Source organism: Vipera berus, assembly GCF_964194415.1.
Source record: "Vipera berus genome assembly, chromosome: 6".
Lineage (NCBI taxonomy): Eukaryota > Metazoa > Chordata > Lepidosauria > Squamata > Viperidae > Vipera > Vipera berus.
The window spans coordinates 54,430,582-54,453,357 of NC_138208.1; the positions used below are offsets into that span (position 1 = coordinate 54,430,582).

The following is a 22,776-nucleotide window of genomic DNA, read 5'->3' on the forward strand; positions in this document are numbered from 1 at the left end:
AAAATCATTCCCTCTCTCTCCCTGCCACTCCAGATACTCAAAGTATTCTAAATCCAAGGCCACTCACTGTTAGACCAGTAGAAGCCAACCCAACCAGATTGCATATCTTGTTCACTTTTGTTACTTACTTACTTATCTATGTAATATGAACAATAATACTAATATTAAATTACCAATTACTGTCGTTCAGCATAAAATAAAATACCTGTAGTGACTGGTTCTCTCTTCCTAGCTCCTGCATGGCTGCAGTTGTATCATCCAGTTTTCTTCGTGCATCCATGAGTTTGCTTTGAAGCTTTTCAATTTCTCCTTCGCTTTTAAGGCACCTGTAAAGAAGATAGCAAATAAGTGAATAATCTTTTAAACACCAAAGAACAGGGAAACATATTCATATACTGTAACTGGGACTAATAAGATCATCCTGATAATTATCATGAATAAATAAATAGCATAAAACTGTTCTTAGATCACTGTCCCTTTTGTTAATTGTTATTATACAAAAATGGCTGACTGAGCAAGGAATGAAGAAATTTCCACAGAGATGAAATATTTCAACAGTCTCAGGTACCTATCATCTATTCTCTTTATAATGAAACAAATGCAGAAGTGGAATGTAGTAAACAAACAAATCACTTAGTATCCTTTCTATTAGTAAGAAATAGCAATAGCACTTATATACCACTCCATAGTGCTTTACAGCACTTTCTGAGTGGTTTACAAATGTCAAATTGCCCCCAACAATCTGGGTCCTCATTTTACTGACCTCAGAAGAATGGAAGCTGAGTCAATGTTGAGCCAGTCAGGATCGAACTCCTGGCAGTGGACAGAATCAGCCTGCAATACTGCATTTTAACCACTGTGCCACCACAACTTTTTTAGTCTAAATATTTTGCAAGTTGAAGTAATACTATAGTATATTAGTAGCCTGTTAATTTAAACCATCAATTTGTGTACTATCAATCTTGATATTCATAATATCCTTTTATTACCACTATGCTATGGAAAACTGTTTCAACTTGGCTCCAACCAAAAGCCAAAAACAATGCATATTTTGATTAACAAGAGAGACCATTAAGATTTTCAAAGAGCATGTTGATATTTTGCTATTCAAAGTCAAGTAGAATGTTGTAACAAATCACATTACACTGACAGTAAAAGTCATAACATGCAATATAGAAAGTTTTAAATTTCACATAATCGTCAAACTCACCCTAAGATTATGAATTTTAGCTGTTATTTAGCCGTTACTATTTTGCTTAGCTTAATTGGAATCCATAGTATTTTTTAAAAAAAGTGGGAAAAATGATTTATCCCAAATTACACAAAGTTCAACTTATTACAAAGAATGGAAAAATGTCTTTCCTAATTTAAAATAAACAAGTTGAAAACTTATTTAGCAATTTACCTTTCCAGCAATACTCTTCTCTCATCCTGATTGTTTTGGACAGTGGCTTCCAGAACTGCAATTTCTCCACGCAGATCATCTATTTGTTTTTCTAGTTCACTAACCCTTCTTTGGCTGCTTTGCCACTCTTTCTTCACTGTCCCTAGATTTTCATTCAGTGCTGTGATCTGCATATTGAGCTTACACTCAGCCTCTTCATGACTTTTACACTGCTCATCTTTTTTCTTGATCAAAGCTTGCTAAAATAAGAGAAACAATATAATAATCCTCTTTTCAACATCTCAAATATCTGTTCAGGTATCACTCTAGGAAGGAAGTAACATTTTTGAAGAAAAGCCTCAATTTTTTTTCTGTGGAGAAAAATGAATTAATAGGGGAAATACTGGCTTGGAACCTCAATTGGCAAACAGAAAGGATTTTATCCAACAAAGATATTCGCTAGCTGAAGATAAAAAGCTTGACTTTATTGCTTTTCCTCTAACAATGTTTCAGAGTTTCCCAACTGAAGAGCAAGGCTTTTTTAAAAAACACAGGACACTGTGGAAAGAATAAGTAATCAAGGAAATTGCAGGAGAATATTAGTTATTTCTTGGAATTCATTATTGCTCAAATTCATGCACAATTAACCAGTATCACAATGCAATGAACACTGTAGCAGAAATATTGTATTAAACCAAATGCTTCCTAGAAAAACCTACCAGAATTTATTTTTGAACCCACAACATGTCAAGGTTTTCAAAATCTCCTTATCTATAAAATAAAGTACCGATTGTACATTGCTTGATTAAAATGAATGTGAATAAAACATAATAGTATATTCTGTAAGCAATTTTGCTTTTTACTCACAGGCTGTAATATAAAAAGTAAGAAGAAAAAGGAATACTGGAATCTCTGCATTTATCATCAAAATTAAGCATTTTGACTGTGCAAATCATTTCATGAATCACTTTACTCATTATGGAGATACACCTCTGGATTCGTTTCTAAAAAATACTGACCAGTTTTGCTTCTATCTCAGCACATTTCTTCTTCAGTTCCCCTTCTTTCTTCTTCCACTGATCGTTCATGATTTCCTGGTTTTTCTTCTCTTGTTCCATAGCTGTACTAAAATTATCAACCTTTTCCTGTAATTCTAGTTTCTGTTTAATCAACAGCTGTTTGGCCTCTTTTTGATTTGTTATCTCCTATTAAAAAAACCAAAAACAATTCAATTAAACTAATATATGAATGAGTTATATTATGTAAATGAACAATACTTGAAAATATAAGGCCTTTCCCTTTTCAGAATTTCATCTTTGCACTTATTGCAACTATTCCTAGATTGTGAGGCCTTGCTTGAAGTTATTATCTCTCAGTTGGATATTGCAATGCACTCTATACTACCCTTGAAGATTAATTAGAAAATAAATTAAAAAATAAAGTTATGCTGAGTGGTCAGCATTAGATTATGAGACACACTGGTTTCTTACAGTCTTCCAAGGGGCACATTATCACACACACACACAGACACAAAAACACCCTAGATGTCACAGAACTGAGTTACTGGCAGAAATGCCTTTTTCAAGGGTGGGCATGCCGTTGTATTTTCTCCCTGAAATAATGTCACCTTTCGAGATCAAGGCAATGTGCCTTTTCTGAAATGACTTCTTCCCTCTTTCCCATGGCAAACAGTTGGCCCCAATCTTGAACATCCCTTGAGAGAGGGAGTGAAAACCTATGAGCATACTTAGGTTTTGTGGTCAATATGATTGGAGGTCCAGTTTAGAAGAGTGTAATGAACATCATTCCCAACTGCCAATTAATTGTTAATATTTACTTTCAGTTGGTAATGCTTATTTTGTTTTTATCTTTTTACTTGTTTATTATGCTACTCATAGTCAAATGGTTTTGAGTAGAGCAGCCTATATAAATGCTTTACATAAACAAACAAATGAACAAGCAACTAAGAAATTTGAAAGCTTAGATAGGAAAGAATTCATCAGAGCTGAAAAAATACCTACCAAAACTGGAGGTTAAAAAAACTCGTCTCAAAACCAAGGCTGCACCTCAGTGCAGATCAGCTGACTTACAGCACAATTCTGGAACAATGTTAATGCACATTTTCCAAAGCCTTATACAATATAATCCTGATAAACCTGGAATGTATATGGCTTTACGTACCTTCTCAAACTCTTGTTTGCAGAATCTAATTTCATCCCTCAGTTTCACATTTTCTTCTTCCTGTTTGCAATTGATGTTATAGAGCTCCGAGGTTTTCGACTTTTCATTAAACAAATCTTTTTCTTTTAAATCCTTCGGAAAAAGTCAACAAGTATATACTTCCTTAATAAAGGTAAAGGTAAAGGTTCCCCCGCACATGCTTGCTAGTCGTTTCCAACTCTAGGGGCCGGTGCTCATCTCCGTTTCAAAGCCGAAGAGCCAGCACTTGTCCGAGGACGTCTCCATGGTCATGTGGCCGGCATGACTAGACGCTGTTACCTTCCCATCGTAGTGGTCCCTATTTTTCTACTTGCATTTTTACGTGCTTTCAAACTGCTAGGTTGGCAGAAGCTGGGATGAGTAACAGGCGCTCACTCTGTTACGCGGCACTCTGGATTCAACCTGCCAAACTGCCGACCTTCTGATTGACAAGCTCAGCATCCTAACCCACTGGGCCACCATGTCCTTAATAAATATGCATATTTACTCAAAAAGGAGCTACTACTTTCAATGAACAGCATTCATTCAAATAAAATCAATGAATTTATATTTTCCACTAATCCCAATGTTATCTCTTAATTTACTCTTTTAATGAAGATTCTATACTTCCTCTTCCAAGAGGTAAATTTATTTTATGTACTATGGATAAACCTAGCTATTTATGTTGTATAATTTATTGAATTTCAAAGATACTATTTACTATTTGTTGCTTTGAGACTAGAGAACTAAATCTCTTGATTCAAAGAAAAATAGAATTATGCAATTAATTGGGGCCTGGGGGCTAAAGAAACACTTGCTGAATTGATGCTAAGTATATTTACCCATGCAGTATGGCTGTATTACTTTTATACTTCTCATTTGTTCCGTTACCTTCCCTTATTGGTATCATCTTTATGATTATTACTTTGATATTATGATTATTATTTTGTTATTTTGCACATACATTGAGAGCTTATGCACCTGAGACAAATTCCTTGTGCGTTTAATCACACTTGGCCAATAAAGTATTCTATTCTTAATAGCCAAGAAAATCATCTTTCAAGATACTATTAATACTTGAGTACTCTACATTACATTAATATATTACAATTAGTATTGTAACATGACCTCTCCTTCAAACTTCAACAACCAAAGGAAAGGTAATTTTTCTACTTATACTGTAGATATATACTATTCTATTCACACTATATAATATATAGTTCAAAAATACATTACCTTATCTTTCTGTATTTCCTGTAACAACTTCTCTTGTTCTTTCAGTTGCTGTTCTTTTTTGGACCCATCCTGTTCCAGTGTAGATCTTATAGCCTTAAGTTCTTTGATCAACTGATTATGATTACTAATTTGATTTCTATTAGAAATCAATTCTTCTTGAGCCAAAGCTAGCTTCTCTTCTGTGCTCTAAATAGAAAGCAAAGAATCACTAACACTCCAGAGCTACTTCATGAGTTACAACTGACAATGTTTTTTAGATGAAAGATGAATGAATCATCTATATGAATTATAGTGAATGTTTGCTAGCAAAATATCAGAAGAATATGTCACTTCATCTCACAAAAAAGATCCACAAAAATACAACTACAAGCAATGGATGAAAAAAAAAATGCTGCATTAATGGGGTTTTTTTTTTCATTTAATCACTTGAGACTTTTGAAAACCCTCCCTGCAGTCACAGGTTCCTAGATCACCTGTCACCAGTAAAATACAATGAAATTCTTGAAAATGAAGCTAGTCTGATGTAGTGATTAAGGTGTCAGCCCAGAAACCAAGAAACTGTAAGTTCTAGTCTCAACTTAGATATGAAAAACCATCAGGGTGACTTTGGGCCACAAACTTCTCAGTCCAATTCTTTATCATTCTGATCGGTGAAACTGAGCTATAGGTTACACAATGAATTATTTATTCTTTTATTAATCCGCCACGCACATCAAACAGAAAGTATATTTTCCCAACATACTTCCAATCATGGCCTATGGGCCACATGAAGCTTTGGAAAGCTAGTGATCTGGCCTCACAAAATCATAAACTTTTAACATTATTATGTGATTTATATACATTAATTATATTATATATTTTATATGCAGCCCAAGACAATTCCTCTTCACTCGATGAAGCCCAGGTAAGCCAAAGGATTGGATACCCATATTTTAGACAGTAAAGGAGTGATAGGTAAACTGATGCAGGATGAGAGTTTATAACTGAGATAAGAAAAAATATGTCAATAGGATCAGAAGACATTATACTCTTTGCTCCAACAATTTAATTTCTACCAGGTCCTTATTTCAGTAACAAACAACAGTTTAACAAAAGAATAAATAATCAAGGAAATTGCAGGAGAAACCTATTCTTGGAATTCATTATTGCTCCAATTTATGCACAATTAACCAGTATCACAATGCAAGGAACACTGTAGCAGAAATATTGTTTTAAACTAAGTGCTTCCTAGAAAAACCTACCAGAATTTATTTTTAAATCCACAACAAATCAAGGTTTTCATATACTTAAAGTCTCCTTATCTATAAAATAAAGTACTGATTGTACAGAAGTGTCTCCGGCCACCTTTCCAGGCAGCAGCAACTGAAAAAAGGGCTCCGACATCTGGATTGGGCCTCCGAAGGTCTGCAGAAGCCTCCCCCAGCCTCCTTCCCAGGTGGCAACAACCCAGAAAAGTCCCCCAATGCCCGGATCGGGCCTCCGGAGGCATGCAGAAGCCTCCCCCGGCTTCAGTTCCCTTCTCTGTTGCAGAGAACAGAGGCCAAAAACTACCATGAGATCACACGAGATCAGTAACGTGAGATTTCGTGTGATCTTCCTTTACTTTAGGCCTCCATTCTCTGCAAATGCACCAAAGGCCTGGAGCAGCCAAGAAAGCGAAGGATCCAAGGCCTAGTGCCTAGGGAGACCAGGGGGAAGGAGGGAATAGCCAGGGTGAATGTTGCAGTGCCACTGCGGTCGTTCATAAGGCTGAACGACTGCCGTGGTGCGGCAACATTTGTAATTAAGGGACTTTTTCGTAAACCATAGGGTCGCTTATCATGTAACTTTGAACGTTCGCTAAGGGAATGCTTGTAACTCAGGGATTAGATCTTACTTTCAGGGTATATCTTATTTTTTTTCCTGACAGCTGCCTCACCTCCCGGCATTAGCACTGACAGCCCCATCTAGCAGGAATGTGTGGCTGCTGGCCCACTTCTGTGCCCGCTCACAGCAGGCAGTGTAGCCCGCTGCACCATGCTGCTGTGAGGCAAGGCAGGTGGGGAGGGGCTGGAGCTGCCCCAAGCACCCCATAGGCACCCAAACACTTTTCTCCCAGAGGGAGACACGAAGCTTCGTCCGCTTGCAAATGGAGTGGTTGGAAACCGAGGCATTCATTCCATTTCCAACCATCACATTTGCAAGCAGACAAAGCTTCCAGTCTCCATTTCTCTATCCGGGTGAAAAGTGTTTGGCTGCTTGCAAATGGGGCGTTTGGAAATGGATGCATTCACTCCATTTCCAACCACATTCGCTCCGTTTCCAACTGTCCCCTTTGCAAGCAGACAAAGGTTCCATCTCCCTCTGGATGAAAAGCGTGTGATGCGTCCAGATCACTTGCCTCCCCCCCCACTGCCTCTGCCTCCATGCTGGAGTTACCTGTTGTGCTGCTCCAAGGGGCCGGCTGCGGCCTCTGCACACTCGCCACTTGTGCTGGCCATGCCTTCCCCCCTGGGCTTATTTTTGGGATACGACTTACCCCCAAAAAATCAGGCTAGGACTTATTTTCAGGGTGGGAAACACAGTACTAATCCAGATACTTTATACATAGTATATGGAAGAAAGAAGCCAAAAATGAATGGCACCCTACTGCTACTTGCTGGACTTTTTAATTAGTTCCTTTAATAATTAAATGTATATTGTCTTATACTCCAAATTCCAAGCTTTCTTCAATAATCTTAACTGTTTTACAACTTTACTAGAAAAGTAATGGAAAAGCATATATCAAAATTATTACTTGCAGCTATTTTCTAGTAGATGGTGCCATTCACCAATACTGCTTCAATTCAACAGGTACTTCACCACAATATAATTTTGGCTGTGGGTAGGTATACATGTTTGTGTTTGAACCAAAACCACCTAAGTGTGTTCATGTGTTGGATCAATTAATGCCTCATAAACTATCACTAGCCTTCATTTTCAAAAATATTTTTAAAGACTTCATATAGTCATATAGTATCATTCCAAGATACATTTCAGCCTGCTTATTTTAAAGTTATATTCTCCCATGTACTACGTTTTCTAGGTAAGCATGGCTATAAGTGGTTGTGGAGAGTTGACCATGGAAAGTTGGCCATAGCAAGTTGGCTGAGGTGAGTTGTCCCATTCTGAAGCTAACATATTTTAATAAGGACTGAATATTTTGATTACAGGGAAAAAAAATAGAAAACGTGGGAGAAGGAAAAATAAAATGGCCTACATACAGTTGAGTAGGAAAAAAAATGAAGTACAAGGATTCTTTTTTGAAATATGTTGTTAGCTTCAACTGTTCAAATCCTAAGCAAAAGAATCCTTTAACTCACACAAAGCATATACTGAGAGAAACGTGTGCAGTCTCAAAACAAAGTCATATACCTTAAGATCTTGCCGTATAGCCAAGATTTCAGATTCTTTACCATAAATATCTAGTTGAAGTTTTTCCATGTTTTCTTGAGCTTTTTTATGGGATTTCTGCAGTTCTATTATTTTTTCCTTCTGTGTACCAAGGACTTGTTCTGATAATGTTATTTGCTGCTGCAATTTATTTTCCAGTTCTGCCTAATACATACATGGACAAGATATATTATTTCTCTTATGCACAGCAAGGTAATTGAGAAAACAGATAACAAGGTCATATATAAATACCATTGCATTCAAAAGTTTGGGAAGCCCTGACCAAATTCAATAATCTAATGAATCTATGGGTGAACAAAAGCAGACACAAACTTTACATGCTAGAAAGCTAAATATTGCTTTTATATGCAAACTAGAATGAACATTTTACTAGTTGTATTCAATTATTGAAGAAAAAAATCAAAATTTATTTTATCATTCCAACGATAATAAATAATAAGTAATAATAAAAAAATTGGCCTAAAGAATGCTTACATTTCCATAATTTACTAGTATTTCATTTAAACTCATATTTGCCACTGAGCACCAAATTATTTTCCGACTATAACAACACAGTAAAAATGTTCATAGACCTCCCTTAGGAGAATTATTCCATATGCCTATAATGATACATGAAGAAAGCAATGCCTCCACAGATCATGCTGTTGATATGATGCCACAGCATCAACCAAAAATTGTTATTATTATGAAGCAACAAAATATCTTACATCAGACATAACAACATAATGTTATATAACAGCATATATAAAAGCATATAACATAACGTTACTGAAAGATTATATGAATTTACCTTTTCTAATAGGGCAGTTTTTAATTCAGCTTGTTGTATCTCATTTTGTTTTTTCTTCTGGTCAAAAGATTCCTTCAGTTCTTTTACCTTCAATTGGAGCTGCTGTTCATTTTTTTCTTTGTCCTTGAGAAAACCCTGAAGCTGCAGGACTTGTACACGTGCCAAATCAAGCTCTGCTGCTAGCTGTTTGGATATCTAAATATCGAAATGTAGTATTACTTCAATACCATTGCTATTATGGCAATATTATATTTATTTTATATATAATATTATATATAATAATAAAATATAATAAATAAATAATAAATAAATAAAAATATTATCCTTTGATAGAAAATCTCTTTTTTTCTCATGTTACTACTTTATTTTTCTTAATACTAAGTACATATTTTTCAATGAAACTCCACATATTTCATATACGCATACTAAATTGTATTTTGTATTTTACTCTTGCCCTGTACACCGCCCTGAGTCCTTCGGGAGAAGGGCGGTATAGAAATATTAATAAATTAAATTAAATTAAATTAAATAATTTAATTGTACAGCAATAATTCATAATTTGAGAAAAATCTGTATAGAGTTAAGAGGAAATTAATTCTTCCTTTCCACAAAGTTCTAAGTCTAGCAACCACTACAGGTAGTCCTTCACCTACAACAGTTCATGTAGTGACCGTTCGAAATGACTTATGAAAAAGTGACTTGTGACCATTTTTCACACTTACAGCCCTTGCAGCATCCCCACGGTCACGTGATCAAAATTCAGATGCAGGACAACTGGTTCAAATTTAGGACAGTTACAGTGTCCCAAAGTCATGTGATCACCTTTTGCAACCTTCTGACATGCAAAGTTAATGGGGAAGCCAGATTCACTTAATAACTGTCTTACTAACTTAACAACTATTATGATTCACTTAACAACTGTGGCTACAAAGGTTGTAAAATGGGGCAAAACTCATTTAACAAATGTCTCACTTAGCAACAGAAATTTTGGGGTCAACTGTGGTCATAAGTCAAGGACTACCTGTATCTGAATGCCATAGGAGTCATGCTTATGGTAAACAATTAACATTACCCCATCTTGTTTTTCCAGTAAGTTTTTCAGTTCATTCTGTTCTTTAGCTATCGATTCCGACTGTAATTGAAGTTGATGTTTAGCTTCTTGACAAGATTTTTCCTGTATAAAAAAAAATATTTAATAAGAATTTTCTGTTAAATTACTAAAATACATTACAAATATTATTAATGAATCCTAACATACTTTCAATTACCGTATTTTTCGGACCATAAGACGCACCTGACCATAAGACGCACCCAGTTTTTAGAGCAGGAAAACAAGAAAAAAAATATTCTGAACCAAATAGTACCGGTATACTAGGAAGGAAGGAGGGGAGAAAGAGAGAGAGAGAAGGAAGGAAGGAAGGAAGGAGGGAGGGATGGAGGGAGGAAGGAAGAAAGAGTGATAGAGAAAAAGAAAGAAAGAAAGAAAGAAAGAAAGAAAGAAAGAAAGAAAGAAAGAAAGAAAGAAAGAAAGAAAGAAAGGAGAGAAAGAAGGAAGGAAGGAAGGAAGGAAGAAAGAAGGAAGGAAGAAAGAAAGGAGGGAGGATGGAAGGAGCAAGGAAGAGAGAGAGAGAGAGAAAGAAAGAAGGAAGGAAGGAAGGGAGAAGGAAGGAAGAAAGAGGGAAGGAAGGAAGAGAAGGAAGGAAGAAAGAAAGGAGGGAGGGAGGGAGGAAGAAAGAGAGAAAAAAAGAAAGAAAGGTAGGTACCGGTAGTTTCTTTTCCCTGAATAGGTTTTCTAAGATGCCGAAGCAATTTCAAACAATTAGCAGTATTATCTTGCAAATGGGAAATCACTTCCAATAAAGTTCGCAGAGAAACCTGCAGGGACAACTCCTCACGGCTTTGCCTATGCGCGCGCAGGGAGGGGGAGGCAGTCAGAAGGCATGGCAGGCACGTCCGTATTTCCTCCCCTGCCAACCAATCACAGGGGCGGGGCGGAGAATTCCACGTCTTCATTCAATCATGTCTCTCCAATGGAGCTGATGGACTGCGTTGACTGAACGGGAGACAAGTGTTTTCGCTTACCTTTGGACCATAAGACGCACCTCGTTTTTCCACCCACTTTTGGGAGGGGAAAAGTGCATCTTATGGTCCAAAAAATACGGTACTTTAAAGAACTCACAGCACATTTGAAACCAAATAGATCTAATTCATACAAAATCTAATCAGTATGTTTTTAAAAGCAAAACCTATAAGACAGTGAAGCAAAAGTTATTATGTTTAAAGAACATGATGTTTTACCACGCTGTTAAGCAATAATAACATTTTCTTTTCAAAACAGGCTACATGTTTAGGCACCAAGATACATCTATAATAAGCAAAATGGTCAAGTAAGTATTTTTTCAATATTTTCCAGTCACTGCCATCACCACTAACATATTGCTTTGAATTTTCACAGGTAGCCTGCAAATTGCATATGTATATCCGTTACATAGAAAATACTTTTATTTAAAATTCAGGACTCACAATTTCTGCCACGGCTGCCTTTCCTCTCTCTTTCTCTTTCTCCAATGCATTCTTTGCTTCTTCCAAAGATTCGTTGCTGTTTGACAGTTTACTTTTGAGGATTTCAAATTCTTTTAACAGAGTATCTTTTTCGAGCTTCATTTTCTTCAGCTCATCCATTAATGTTTGCAACTTGCCATCTAATTCCCTATGATACTTCAATTTATCTTGATTTAATTTCTCAATTTCTAACTTCAGTTTTTCATTTTCTTCTTCTTGCTTTAATCTTTGTTGACTTACTTCTTCTAATGTATCATTTTTTTTCTGTAAATCTAATTTGGCTCCAGATATCCTATATAAACACAACATATAAAAATGAAATTATTTCAAGTGCAAGATTACATGATTGAGCATTAACTTTTATATAACACGTTTCAATTATTCAACAAACTTCCTATACTTTGCGCTGTAAAATTAATGCCACTATTTCAGTATTATTACTGAACACTGAATATTATTACTGAAGTCACCCAGTCACCCTGTAGGGGAGATGAGCAGCCGAAAAATGTAGTAAAATTAAAAATTAATTATTACATACTAACAATGCAAAAAACATTTTATTTATTTAAAATAGGGATATAGCCAAACATGTATAATTCCACACAGATTTAAGCAAAAAGTTAATTTCAACTCCAGTAAGGCAACAGAGTACAAAAGAAAAAAAGATGCTAGAAAATTAGAAACTCTGACAAGTTTTAAAATGTAGATAATACAGCTAAATGTGGCACATTCAGATAATTTAACATACATTTCTCTCTCTTCCTCTAATTGTTTACTCAGTTCTGCAGCTTTGAGGCTCAACTCCGTGCACTGTTTTCTTTGCAGCTCTAGTTCTTGAAGAGCCTTTTCTTTCTGTCCCAAAACGTCAAAAAGATCAGTTTCAAGTTTCTGTAATGATAATTTTTAGAAAGCAAAGAATTACAACAAAATGTTAATGATAACAGAAAGGAGATTACTTTAACCCACTTTAGCTTTAGTTACCTTCTCTCAACAAATATGAATATGGACTGTCAAAATATTTCATTCTGCATGGGTCAAACCGGCCTCTGTAGAGTCTAAAACAATAGGAATTCCAACCTTTCTTATCCTATCCTCCTCTAAATTTTCAGACAGATCATCTCTTCTGGGTAAAAACTTAGTTATAGCCTATGTCAAAAGCAACACCAGTTGACAATCACTGCAAAATATGACCAACTGCTCAGATTGCACAGTATTTCAAAGAAAACCACTTTGTATATAATTAGGTAAAGGTAAAGGTTCCCCCGCACATGCATGCTAGCCGTTTCCAACTCTAGGGGCCGGTGCTCATCTCCATTTCAAAGCCGAAGAGCCAGCGCTTGTCCGAGGACGTCTCCATGGTCATGTGGCCGGCATGACTGGACGCCAAAGGCGCACGGAACGCTGTTACCTTCCCACCGTAGTGGTCCCTATTTTTCTACTTGCATTGTTACGTGCTTTCGAACTGCTAGGTTGGCAGAAGCTGGGACGAGTAACAGGCGCTCACTCTGTTATGCGGTACTCGGGATTCGAACCGCCAAACTGCCGACCTTCTGATCGACAAGCTCAGGATCCTAACCCACTGAGCCACCACGTCCCTCTTGTATATAATTATTAAGTAAAAAAACATCATCTCACCAATCAGTCCTTTGGTTCATGAAGAAACTACAACAGGTTCACTGAAACTAATTTCTCCAGTTAACTGTAATTATAGAAACATAGCTTTGACTCTAAATTTATTAATACGATACAACATATTTTGCCAAGCATTAACCCTCAGCAAGTTTGATCTTTGAATTTGAAACAAAAATCCAAATGGAGAATGTCCTCAATGTTCAGGGTCAAGGCCAAGCACAATTGTTGTATGCTTATCTCCTGTAAACCTTCAAAGAACCTCAAAACTGAATGTGCTAACAGTAATCATTTTCCTTTTTCTGAGACTAATTTCATTTGCAGCGGGTATTTCTCCAGTGGCTATTTTTTTAGCCCCACACCTAATCTTTAGATCTTTTTATTTAAATTTTTGAAGATTACTAATATCTTTTAATTTTTTTATTTCATTTCTACTCTAATTTTATAACTTAGCTCTACTGTTATTTTTATTTATTTATTGTTATTCTCTATTTTGGAGTTGTGCTTAGATTGGGTATGCATGCATGCTTGTTTGCGTCACACAAACATCATTTAAATGTACAAATTTCAAATGAAGCAATCTTTGTCTTTCTTGCATTTCACATGTTTTGTCAAACTGGTTGCTGATACTCTTTTGCAATTTCAAATCTCATTATTTAATTGTTGTTCTAATGTATTAACTTCAATGTCTGTAAAAACTTTTTTTTCCTGATTACAAAGCTTCTCTTAGTATGAAGTTGATCAATGTCTGATTGAATATACAAATTTATTTTCTAGTTTTCCTCACCCAGTAACGGTAGTAACAGTAGTAGCAGTTATTACTATGGTTACAAACTACACACATTTTCCCTATCATTAGAACTAGGAATTTTTTAAAATTTAAAAATTTAAAGTTTAAACAATTTAAACTGCTTTGGTAAAGGGATCAGAAGGAAATATTCTCCCTTTTTGTTCCTGCTGTTTTGAGTTTGATTATCCAGGCAGACAAAAACAAATGCAGTCTTTTGTTGATCAGTGGACTATTAGAAATATGACTTCTTGTTAACAGTCTGCCTGATGAACAAGTCAACCTCAGTGTAGAAGGAAGCAAAGAACAGGCACAAATATGCCATTTACCCCAGACTCTATGAGCTTCCAGCCCATAACACATGCCTTAGCCCTTAAATTTGGTCCTTTATGAACTGAATGTCTACAGAACTGAGAGTACGCAAGTGCTGCACCTTCTTTGTTTCTTACTAGCTTGAACAGTATAATAATTAAATATTTCCTCAACACTACAATGTTCATTGATAACAATACTCTATTGCTATCAACAAGGATAAACCTCTTTCTAAAAGTAGCAAAATTCTGCTTCCTTATGCACAAGTTTCACCTACTAATGGTTGCCAGCAGTCATTGATGGATTAACTTTGTTTTGTTTTTACTGAATGCATCTTTATTTCTCAATGACTAAAATATATTATTGTCTTTTTTCTAGTCTTCTTTTTGCCAATACTTGTCATCTTTCTTCTCCTATACAATCTTAGGTCTGCTATTTCTCTTAATTTCTTTTTCTTGCAATTCTGTTATTTCTACGGTATGGTTGAAATAAAAAGGTAAAAATCTCTCAATGGTGCAAGGTTCGTATCTAGGCATTCGGTGAAGATGTAGGATCAGAATTTTTTATATGGAAAGAGTTAGGCAGAGAAACATACATTTTTTATAACTCTAAAAAAATATGTTAGTCACAGTTCCAATGCAAAATGAAAAAAAGGATACAAACAGGAACCAGCAGAGGGTAGAAAGAATTGTCTGTGACATCAATGATCTAAAGATTGCTGCTATGGACCAAAAACATAACTGGTGCTTTTGTGTTATAGCAAGGATAAGAAAGACACAAATCTTTAGCTTCTCTTTCACACTTTCCACAGTTAAACATGATTTGACGTTTCTTGACTTGACCTTAAGATTTTCCTATCTGCTTCTATGTAAAATCAGTTTCTGTTTGAGCCACTCATTTCATACTTAATAATGACTATGCTTTGCATCAGCTGTTGTACCTTTCTCATCGCCTCTCCATATGGACACCAGCCACAATTGGAAATATGAATTAAAAGAAAAAAATAAATACAAACCTTATGATGACCTTCCAGCTCTTCTGTTTTTTGCTCTAAATTAAGGTGCTTTTCTCTGTACTCTTTAAGACTGGATTCCAACTGTATACAGTATTCTCCTTTGTCATGCAACTTGGAAGCAACTTGATCCAACTGAGTACTGACTTTTGTTAGTTCCTATTAGCAACAATTTTTTAAAAATCATTTTTAGACTAGTACAGTGACATTAGGTTAAGTATGAAAGTAACACTATATATATACATATACATATATATGTGTGTGTGTGTGTTAAATATTTGTCAAGTCATTTGAATATATATGTGTGTGTGTATATATATATGTAAATTGTCAAGACTTGACAAATACTTAACATATATATATATATATATATATATATATATATATATATATATATATATATATATATATATATATATATATATATACACACACACACACACACACACACACCTTAGCAAATATCTTGTAGATATTTTTTATCAACAGTTGTTAAATCTGAGGTGTTATGTGGCAAGTGCTTTGTCTACTTGAATTCTAATGTCCTTTAGCTTCATTTTCACTTCCTTTTGTCTATGTTGCAGTCCCACCGGTTCTTATTTGCTGTATTTTAAACATTTTAAATTGTTTAACATTTTAATTATTGTATTATATTCTTTATAATTGATTACTTGGGTTATTTTATTATACACTGCCCAATCACATATATGAGATGGGCAGCTATCTAAAATAAATAAATAAATAAATAATCTGCATCAATGGAGTTAACCACAACATTTACAACAAGATTAGAATGTCAGTCTTCTAGTCCAGAATCTTAATCTTGATACCATGCTGATTCTCAAAAAGAACCATTTGGTTATGTTAAAAAAAAAGATTTATACACCATCTTTCAACAGTCAAGTGGCATTCCCCAAAAACATTTTCCCCAACATTTTACATTTTATTTAGAAATTATATATTTTAAATGTATCACTTGGGCTATTTGAGATAAATATAAAAATAACATCACAAAGTTACATATTTTAGATGACACATAAGATTCACATTGATTTAAATAAATCTTTCTTAACTGTGAAGCCATAATATAGGTTTTCACTATTTCTCTCACCTGCTGTTTGTCTTGCAATGCATTCTGAGCAGTGTCCAAATGATTCTGAAGGTCTGCTCTCTGAGCAGCTTTTGCTGCCTCTGCTGACAGAAGCAATTCAGTCTTTGCTTTAACCTGACATAGAATTAAAATATATTCTCTAATATTGATAGTTGTTACCTTGTAAAACATCAGATATTCTTAGGGTAAACAATTACTAAGTGTACCACAACATTATCAATGGATAGAAGTTAGACCAGGGGTAGGCAACCTCGGCTCTTTTATGACTCATGGACTTCAACTCCCAGAATTCCTGAGCCAGCCATGCTGAGGGGAAAGGGAGAGGTTTCCAAGCTGAGCCATGCTGGCTCAGGAATTCTGGGAGTTGAAGTCCACGAGTCATAAAAGAGCTGAGGTTGCCTACCCCTGAGTTAGACTGACAGACAATGCTGTGGTAAACTTACTGGATTGTAAATACAAACAATACAACTGAACTAAAATCGACCAGAAAAATTAAGTGTTCTACATTATTGAAAAATCACAATTCATTTCTATTCTAAAATGTGTCACCAATTACGAATAATTTAACAAAAGACTGCAAAATGCTTGACTTTACTGTTTAGTCATAGTACATTAAATTGCTTTAAAATTTTATCCAGATCTTTGATTCTAAGCTCACTTCAAACAGAGTTAAATTGATATTTACAAAGGCATATTTATAAGGTACCAAAGACTAAGATCAAAGAACCAGTAGCAGAGGAGCCGCTCTTCTCCGCTTGTCTCCCGCAATGGATGGCAGGAGAAGGATGGGCAAGAAAGGATGGGAAGCGTGTGATTTTGGTATCAGTTATCCCAATTAATAAAATGGTCTGATCCCCCACTAAAGATCCACTTTCCTGCAGGGATGTTACATGCACAGGCATTTCCCCTCATCCCCAACACTTTGTGAGAACACCTGTCCAAAGCTTAAGCTTTCCTATGTTTGTCTAGTGGCCTTCCAGAAAACCACAGGAATACACCATCTCATTTCTTTCTAACCTAATATCTACGTATACCTTTTAAAACTATAATACAAACTAACTTCTTTAATATACTACTCAGTACCCTCACTGAGATGAAAAAACTGCAGAGTCATAATGAAGGGGATATTCAAGACCAAGACTTACCATTACCATAGCTTATTCCCCATCACAACGAGCTATCAGTTATAAATCTATGGAAGCAAAGATTTCAATAATCCTCTCACAGCTGTGCCATAGAGGCAAAGGGAAAACCTGCAAGCCCAAGGTTCACTCAAGAGTAGTTTCATCACAATAAAATAGTGACATAATATCCAAATGCACCAGTATATACGATGCTTACAGATTTAAACTTTCTGGAACTTAGCTTAATAGATAGGTGTTACTGGGTTTGTTAAAATTAAATTAGTATTCCTATCCCTTATACTTTACATGAGTAAAAATATAAACTTAAATCACCTGCAAATCAAGTTGTATTACTTTTTCTTTACTTTCACTTAGCTGATTATGTAGCTCACTGACAGTTGTTTCCAAGGAAAGAACATGATCTTGAGAGGCTCTTAAATGGGATTTCTGTTCCTGCACTTGCTCATGCAAATTTTCTAGGGCCTGTTTATGGCTTTCTGATTGATTCTTCAATTTTTCTGCCAACTGGGTTACCTATATGCAAAATAAAGGAAAACAACAATGAAATATTGAAATTAAAATTGGCTGTGGACCAGTCCTGAAATTTTATGTCTCAAGATCTGGGTATCCTTGGCAGTTTCTTCTTCAAGTGGTTTCTGCATGGGTCCATAACAAAGGAATATTATCTGGAGGGACCACAGAGTCTGGCTTTCTGTCGCTGGTCTCATGCCTGAACAGCATTCCTGAAAGGTTACAATGACCCCTCCATCACTGTGTTTTTGAAAAGCAACCTAGACCTAGCTCTTCTAAAAGATATTTTCAGATCACTTCCTGCTACAAATTGTAGAACGAAGTCAGACCCAACAACTCAACTCACTACATATGGCAATTCTGAATCCTTCCTTCAGAGATATCAATCAAAATTGGCCCTGTCTGTTAGAAGGAAAAATAATGGGAAAAGCAAGCTTTGGATTTTTAGCTTCCTTCCAAAAATTCTCATAGAAGAGTTTTATTCCTAACAAACTCTCCACTTCTAAGACTTTGTCTTTTTATCCTTCATTCTCCCACATCTAACCTTAATGTAGTTAATCCCTATTGCAATACAGATAGTCCACGATTTACAACAGTTCATTTCCAACGGCACTGAAAAATGTGACATATCACCATTTTTCACTTACGATTGCTGTAGCATCTCCTATAGTCATGTGATTTACATTCAGATGCTTAACAACTGGTTCATATTTATGACTGTTGCAGTGTCCTGGAATCCTGTGATCCTCTTTTGCAGGGCTTTTCAACCAGTGGTACGGGTACCACCTGTGGTACATTGGCACCTGGTACACGACCATCCTAGAAAAGTGGTAGCGGGGGAGGGGAATGAGCTGAACCGGTGGCAGCACCGAACAAGCCTGAGTGAGAGATGGCTGGAGCTGCAGGGCTGTCGGGGCTCAGCGGAAGCGCCAGGATCAGCGCTTCTTTGGGGCTGTCAGGACTCAGCAGAAGCGCCAGGATCAGCGCCAGGATCCAGCTGGAGCTCGGTGCTGATCCTGGCACTTCTGAGCCCAGAAGAAGCGCCGATCAGGTGGAATGTTGCAGCATCTCCAGGGTCTTGTGATTTACATTCAGATGCTTGGCAACTGATTCATATTTATAATGGTCACAGTGTCCCAGGGTCATGTAAAGTGACCAAAAGCTGCTGCAACCACCCAGGAGATGGGGGGAATAAAAACCAAACACCGCCCACACACCCCATCCCCGCTGCCAATCCTCAACAGAAATGTTCACAACAATGAAAACCTTGGACAGGAGGAAGAGTGCCGCCGGGCGGGCAGGCAGGTGTCTTGCTCGGCTGTGGCTTGGAGGGCACTTTTTTCAGTGCCACTGTAACTTTGAACAGTCACTAAGTGAACTGTTGTAAGTCGAGGACTACCAGTACTTCATCACTTTTTTCCTCTTTTTTTCGGTCATCAAGTTTTTGACACCTTGCTAGGCGGTACTCAGATGTTGCCATATCCTAAAAGTGGTACAATGGGTGAAAAGGTTGAAAAGCCCTGCTCTTTTGCACCTTCTGACAAGTAAAGTCAATTCACTCAACAACCGTGATACTAATTTAACAACTGCAGTGGTTCATTTAATAAATGCAGCAAGAAAAGTCATAAAATGGGGAAAACTCACTTAACAAATTTCTCAATTAGCAACATAAATTCTGGGCTCAATTGTGGTTATAAGTCGAGGACTACCTGTAATAGGGACTTTAGGCAACGACATGAACCATCAAGTAACAAGATATGTCACTTTTAAAATACTGTCATCTAACAAATTTGGAATTTTTACTTTGAAAACTTCTTACCTGTTCCTGCAAAGCATGGTTCTTCTCCTGTAACTGATTTAGAACTGCTGTTTCTCCTTCACCAGCTTGAATTTTTGCATACAAGTCTTCCCTTTCTTTTTCTAGCAGAGAAATAGTCTCCTTACTCTTTTGTAGCAGGGCTTCAAGGTTTTGGATTTTTTGATCTTTATCACCAATCTGACGTAGAACTTGCTCTAAATCATTCTTGGAAAGGAAGAATACAATAGCTACATTTATCTAGGAACACTATATTTAAGAGCTCCTGGCCCCCTTTTTAACAAAAGCAACTTGAAGCCATTTTTATTCTTCATGTAATTAAACAGAAAGCTGAATCATGAAAGTTAAAAAGTACAATCACAATAAAATGTTTGGAACGTAGAACATACAAGAGAAAATTAGTTTGTTTAAAATATAAAGGGTTTTATTCATTTTTCAGAAAAAACAGGGAGAAGAAAAAGAAAAAGAAATGATATATCTCTATAGCCTATACCAATGAATTAATGGTATCTGCCACAAATCGTTACTATCAAATATCAATGATAAAGTGCTACATATTATGAAAGATATAGATTTGAAGGTCAATTCCTACTTTGAAATGAGCTTCAGAAATGCAGTCGCCAATAACAATGCTTCCAAACAAAAATATGCCAAATTCTGAGCCACTTGATATGTCATGCCATTAAAACAATAGCATAACAGTCCATTTATAAATCATCAGAACTTGAGTCTACCAAGCTCCTTATCTTGTAGTAGTAACTATAAGCTGCATTTCAACAAAAATATTTCTTCTTGTGGCACAGGGCTCCCCAACTCCCTGGCCACAGCCCATTACCGGTCTTGAGCCTTTTGGAATTGGGGAGTGGGAGTGGTGGGCACATGTGCACATCCCTACTTGCGCAAGTAGCGAACAAGCGCATGTGGGCACTCAATATGCACAAGTGGCGGGCAGGCGCGCCCAACACTCACTCAAATGGAACTGCGCGCACGTGTGTACTTGTCCGCCACTCATGCGGAACCATCCCCTCTCCCCTCCCTGCTGATCTGCAAGGTGAAAAGCTTGGGAAACTCTGCTATAGCACACTAGCAATATGTAGGGCTTTTTTCTCAGCAGCAAAATTCTCTTACCTGGGCTTCTCGAAGTTTTGCTGTCGTACTTTGCTGGAGATTCTGCTGCTCTTGATGCTGCTGCTTCATTTTGTCTAATTGATGTTGTAATTCAGTTGTATTTGCCGCTTTTTCCTTTAGCTTAGAAAAATAGTCACAGACTGTTGACTGAAAACTGACAAGCACAATTTAGTAGTTTAATAGTTTATAATTTACTCTAATACTGAAGTATTTTACATCAGATGCCTTTTTATTAAATTAGAAGTCATGTGATATATTTGTCCTACAAGTAGTTTTTTTTAAAAAAAATAATCAGTCACTTGAACAACTTTTCCAACAAAATCAAAATGTTATAACATTATTATTTTTTTATTTTAATTCCATTTATATCCCGCCCTTCTCCGAAGACTCAGGGCGGCTTACAAGCTTAGCAGTAGCCTTCATTCTATGTATATGCCTGCTTGTTAGGGCTTTCACACACACACACCCCCAAGCGGCATTATTACAAATTCAGCTTAATTGCCCCCAACAATCTGGGTCCTCATTTTACCTACCTCGGAAGGATGGAAGGCTGAGTCAACCTTGAGCCTGGTGGGATGCGAACCTGCACTAATTGCAGGCAGCTGGTGTTACTTAAGGAGGCATCAGCCCTCTGCTCCACCAAGGCTCATTATAACAGTAGGTGATTATTTCCTATATTACATTAGGCATTTTTCATTAGGAAAGATGTATAAAAATGAAGTTCTGTTGTTTCTCATTATCAAATGTTCTGAGAAAACTATAATTTTTAGATACCAATCATTAATTAGACAACAATAACAATAATCTTTATAATTCTTACACATACTCAGTTATAGCCAGGCAAAGGTTGGACCCAACCCTGAAAAAATCTTGAGAAACAGACATTAAGTACTCCTAGGATAATGATGACTACTCTGATCCATTATGCTTAATGAAGGATTAAGGAATTTTGGAAGGTACATTCAATTAAAGCAAGCAAAGGGGGAAAAAACAGCATGCAAGATGGGATTTTTCTGGTTACTGATTACCAAAAACAAATTCAATTCGATCAAAATTATGTTCTGCATGTAATTCTTACCTGCTCTTCAGCACGTGAAAGTTTTAACTGAATGTCAGCCACTTGCTGTTCCTTCTCCATCAGCTTTTCACTAGATAGCTGCCTCTGCTCTTTTAGTCGGCCCTGTGCTTCCCCAAGTTGATGTTCTGTTTCCAGAAGCTTATTGTGTAACTGGAAATGAAAACAGGTCTCATTCTGATGAACGTGCCATGCTTTGGGATTTTTTTAAAAAAAACTACTGTGCTTGCATACAAATGCTATCAACACATTCAGTCCTAAAGTAGACAGCCACACACCAGGATGATTCAGTTCACGCTTCCCTTCCAATCACAAGTAGGCTGCACCTCAAATAATGGGAGCAGCCTTATATTTTGTTTTCCCAAATCAATCCACTGCAAAATAAAAGTCTCTTCCCTAATGATTGCAGATAATCATTAAGGTCCACTGGTCTAGTCCAGATAGGTAGACAGATGTTTTTTCCATTTCCCAGTCTAGGCTAAGAAAGAATAACTGGACCAAACTCACACAGCTAGCTTTCATGCCCAAGAGTAAACTTAAACCTGGATGGTCCAGGACCTTAACCACTATATATTGGCTCTATGTTATTTGTATAAAACCAATATGTATATTTATTATAATACATTTATATGACTAGATTGTCTTAAC

At 36.4% G+C, this 22,776-nt stretch overlaps 1 protein-coding gene across 2 annotated transcripts in view; it reads right to left on the minus strand.

Annotated features, from left to right (window-relative positions):
* The window catches only part of EEA1 (early endosome antigen 1), a 51,816-nt gene that overhangs the window by 7,388 nt on the left and 21,652 nt on the right, over nt 1-22,776 (minus strand). Inside the window, exons 12-27 of one of the 2 annotated variants that reach the window (XM_081330408.1) lie at nt 22,132-22,281; nt 21,054-21,173; nt 19,929-20,132; nt 17,912-18,112; nt 16,455-16,568; nt 15,347-15,502; nt 12,352-12,455; nt 11,565-11,895; nt 10,114-10,215; nt 9,042-9,236; nt 8,213-8,395; nt 4,820-5,005; nt 3,566-3,697; nt 2,404-2,589; nt 1,406-1,644; nt 206-326 (exon numbers count right to left, since the gene is read on the minus strand). In XM_081330408.1, coding sequence (XP_081186534.1) covers nt 206-326; nt 1,406-1,644; nt 2,404-2,589; nt 3,566-3,697; nt 4,820-5,005; nt 8,213-8,395; nt 9,042-9,236; nt 10,114-10,215; nt 11,565-11,895; nt 12,352-12,455; nt 15,347-15,502; nt 16,455-16,568; nt 17,912-18,112; nt 19,929-20,132; nt 21,054-21,173; nt 22,132-22,281 — 2,724 coding nt within the window. Of the gene's footprint in view, nt 1-205; nt 327-1,405; nt 1,645-2,403; nt 2,590-3,565; nt 3,698-4,819; nt 5,006-8,212; nt 8,396-9,041; nt 9,237-10,113; nt 10,216-11,564; nt 11,896-12,351; nt 12,492-15,346; nt 15,503-16,454; nt 16,569-17,911; nt 18,113-19,928; nt 20,133-21,053; nt 21,174-22,131; nt 22,282-22,776 lie in introns of both variants that reach the window. The other variant, XM_081330407.1, reaches the window with a different exon arrangement.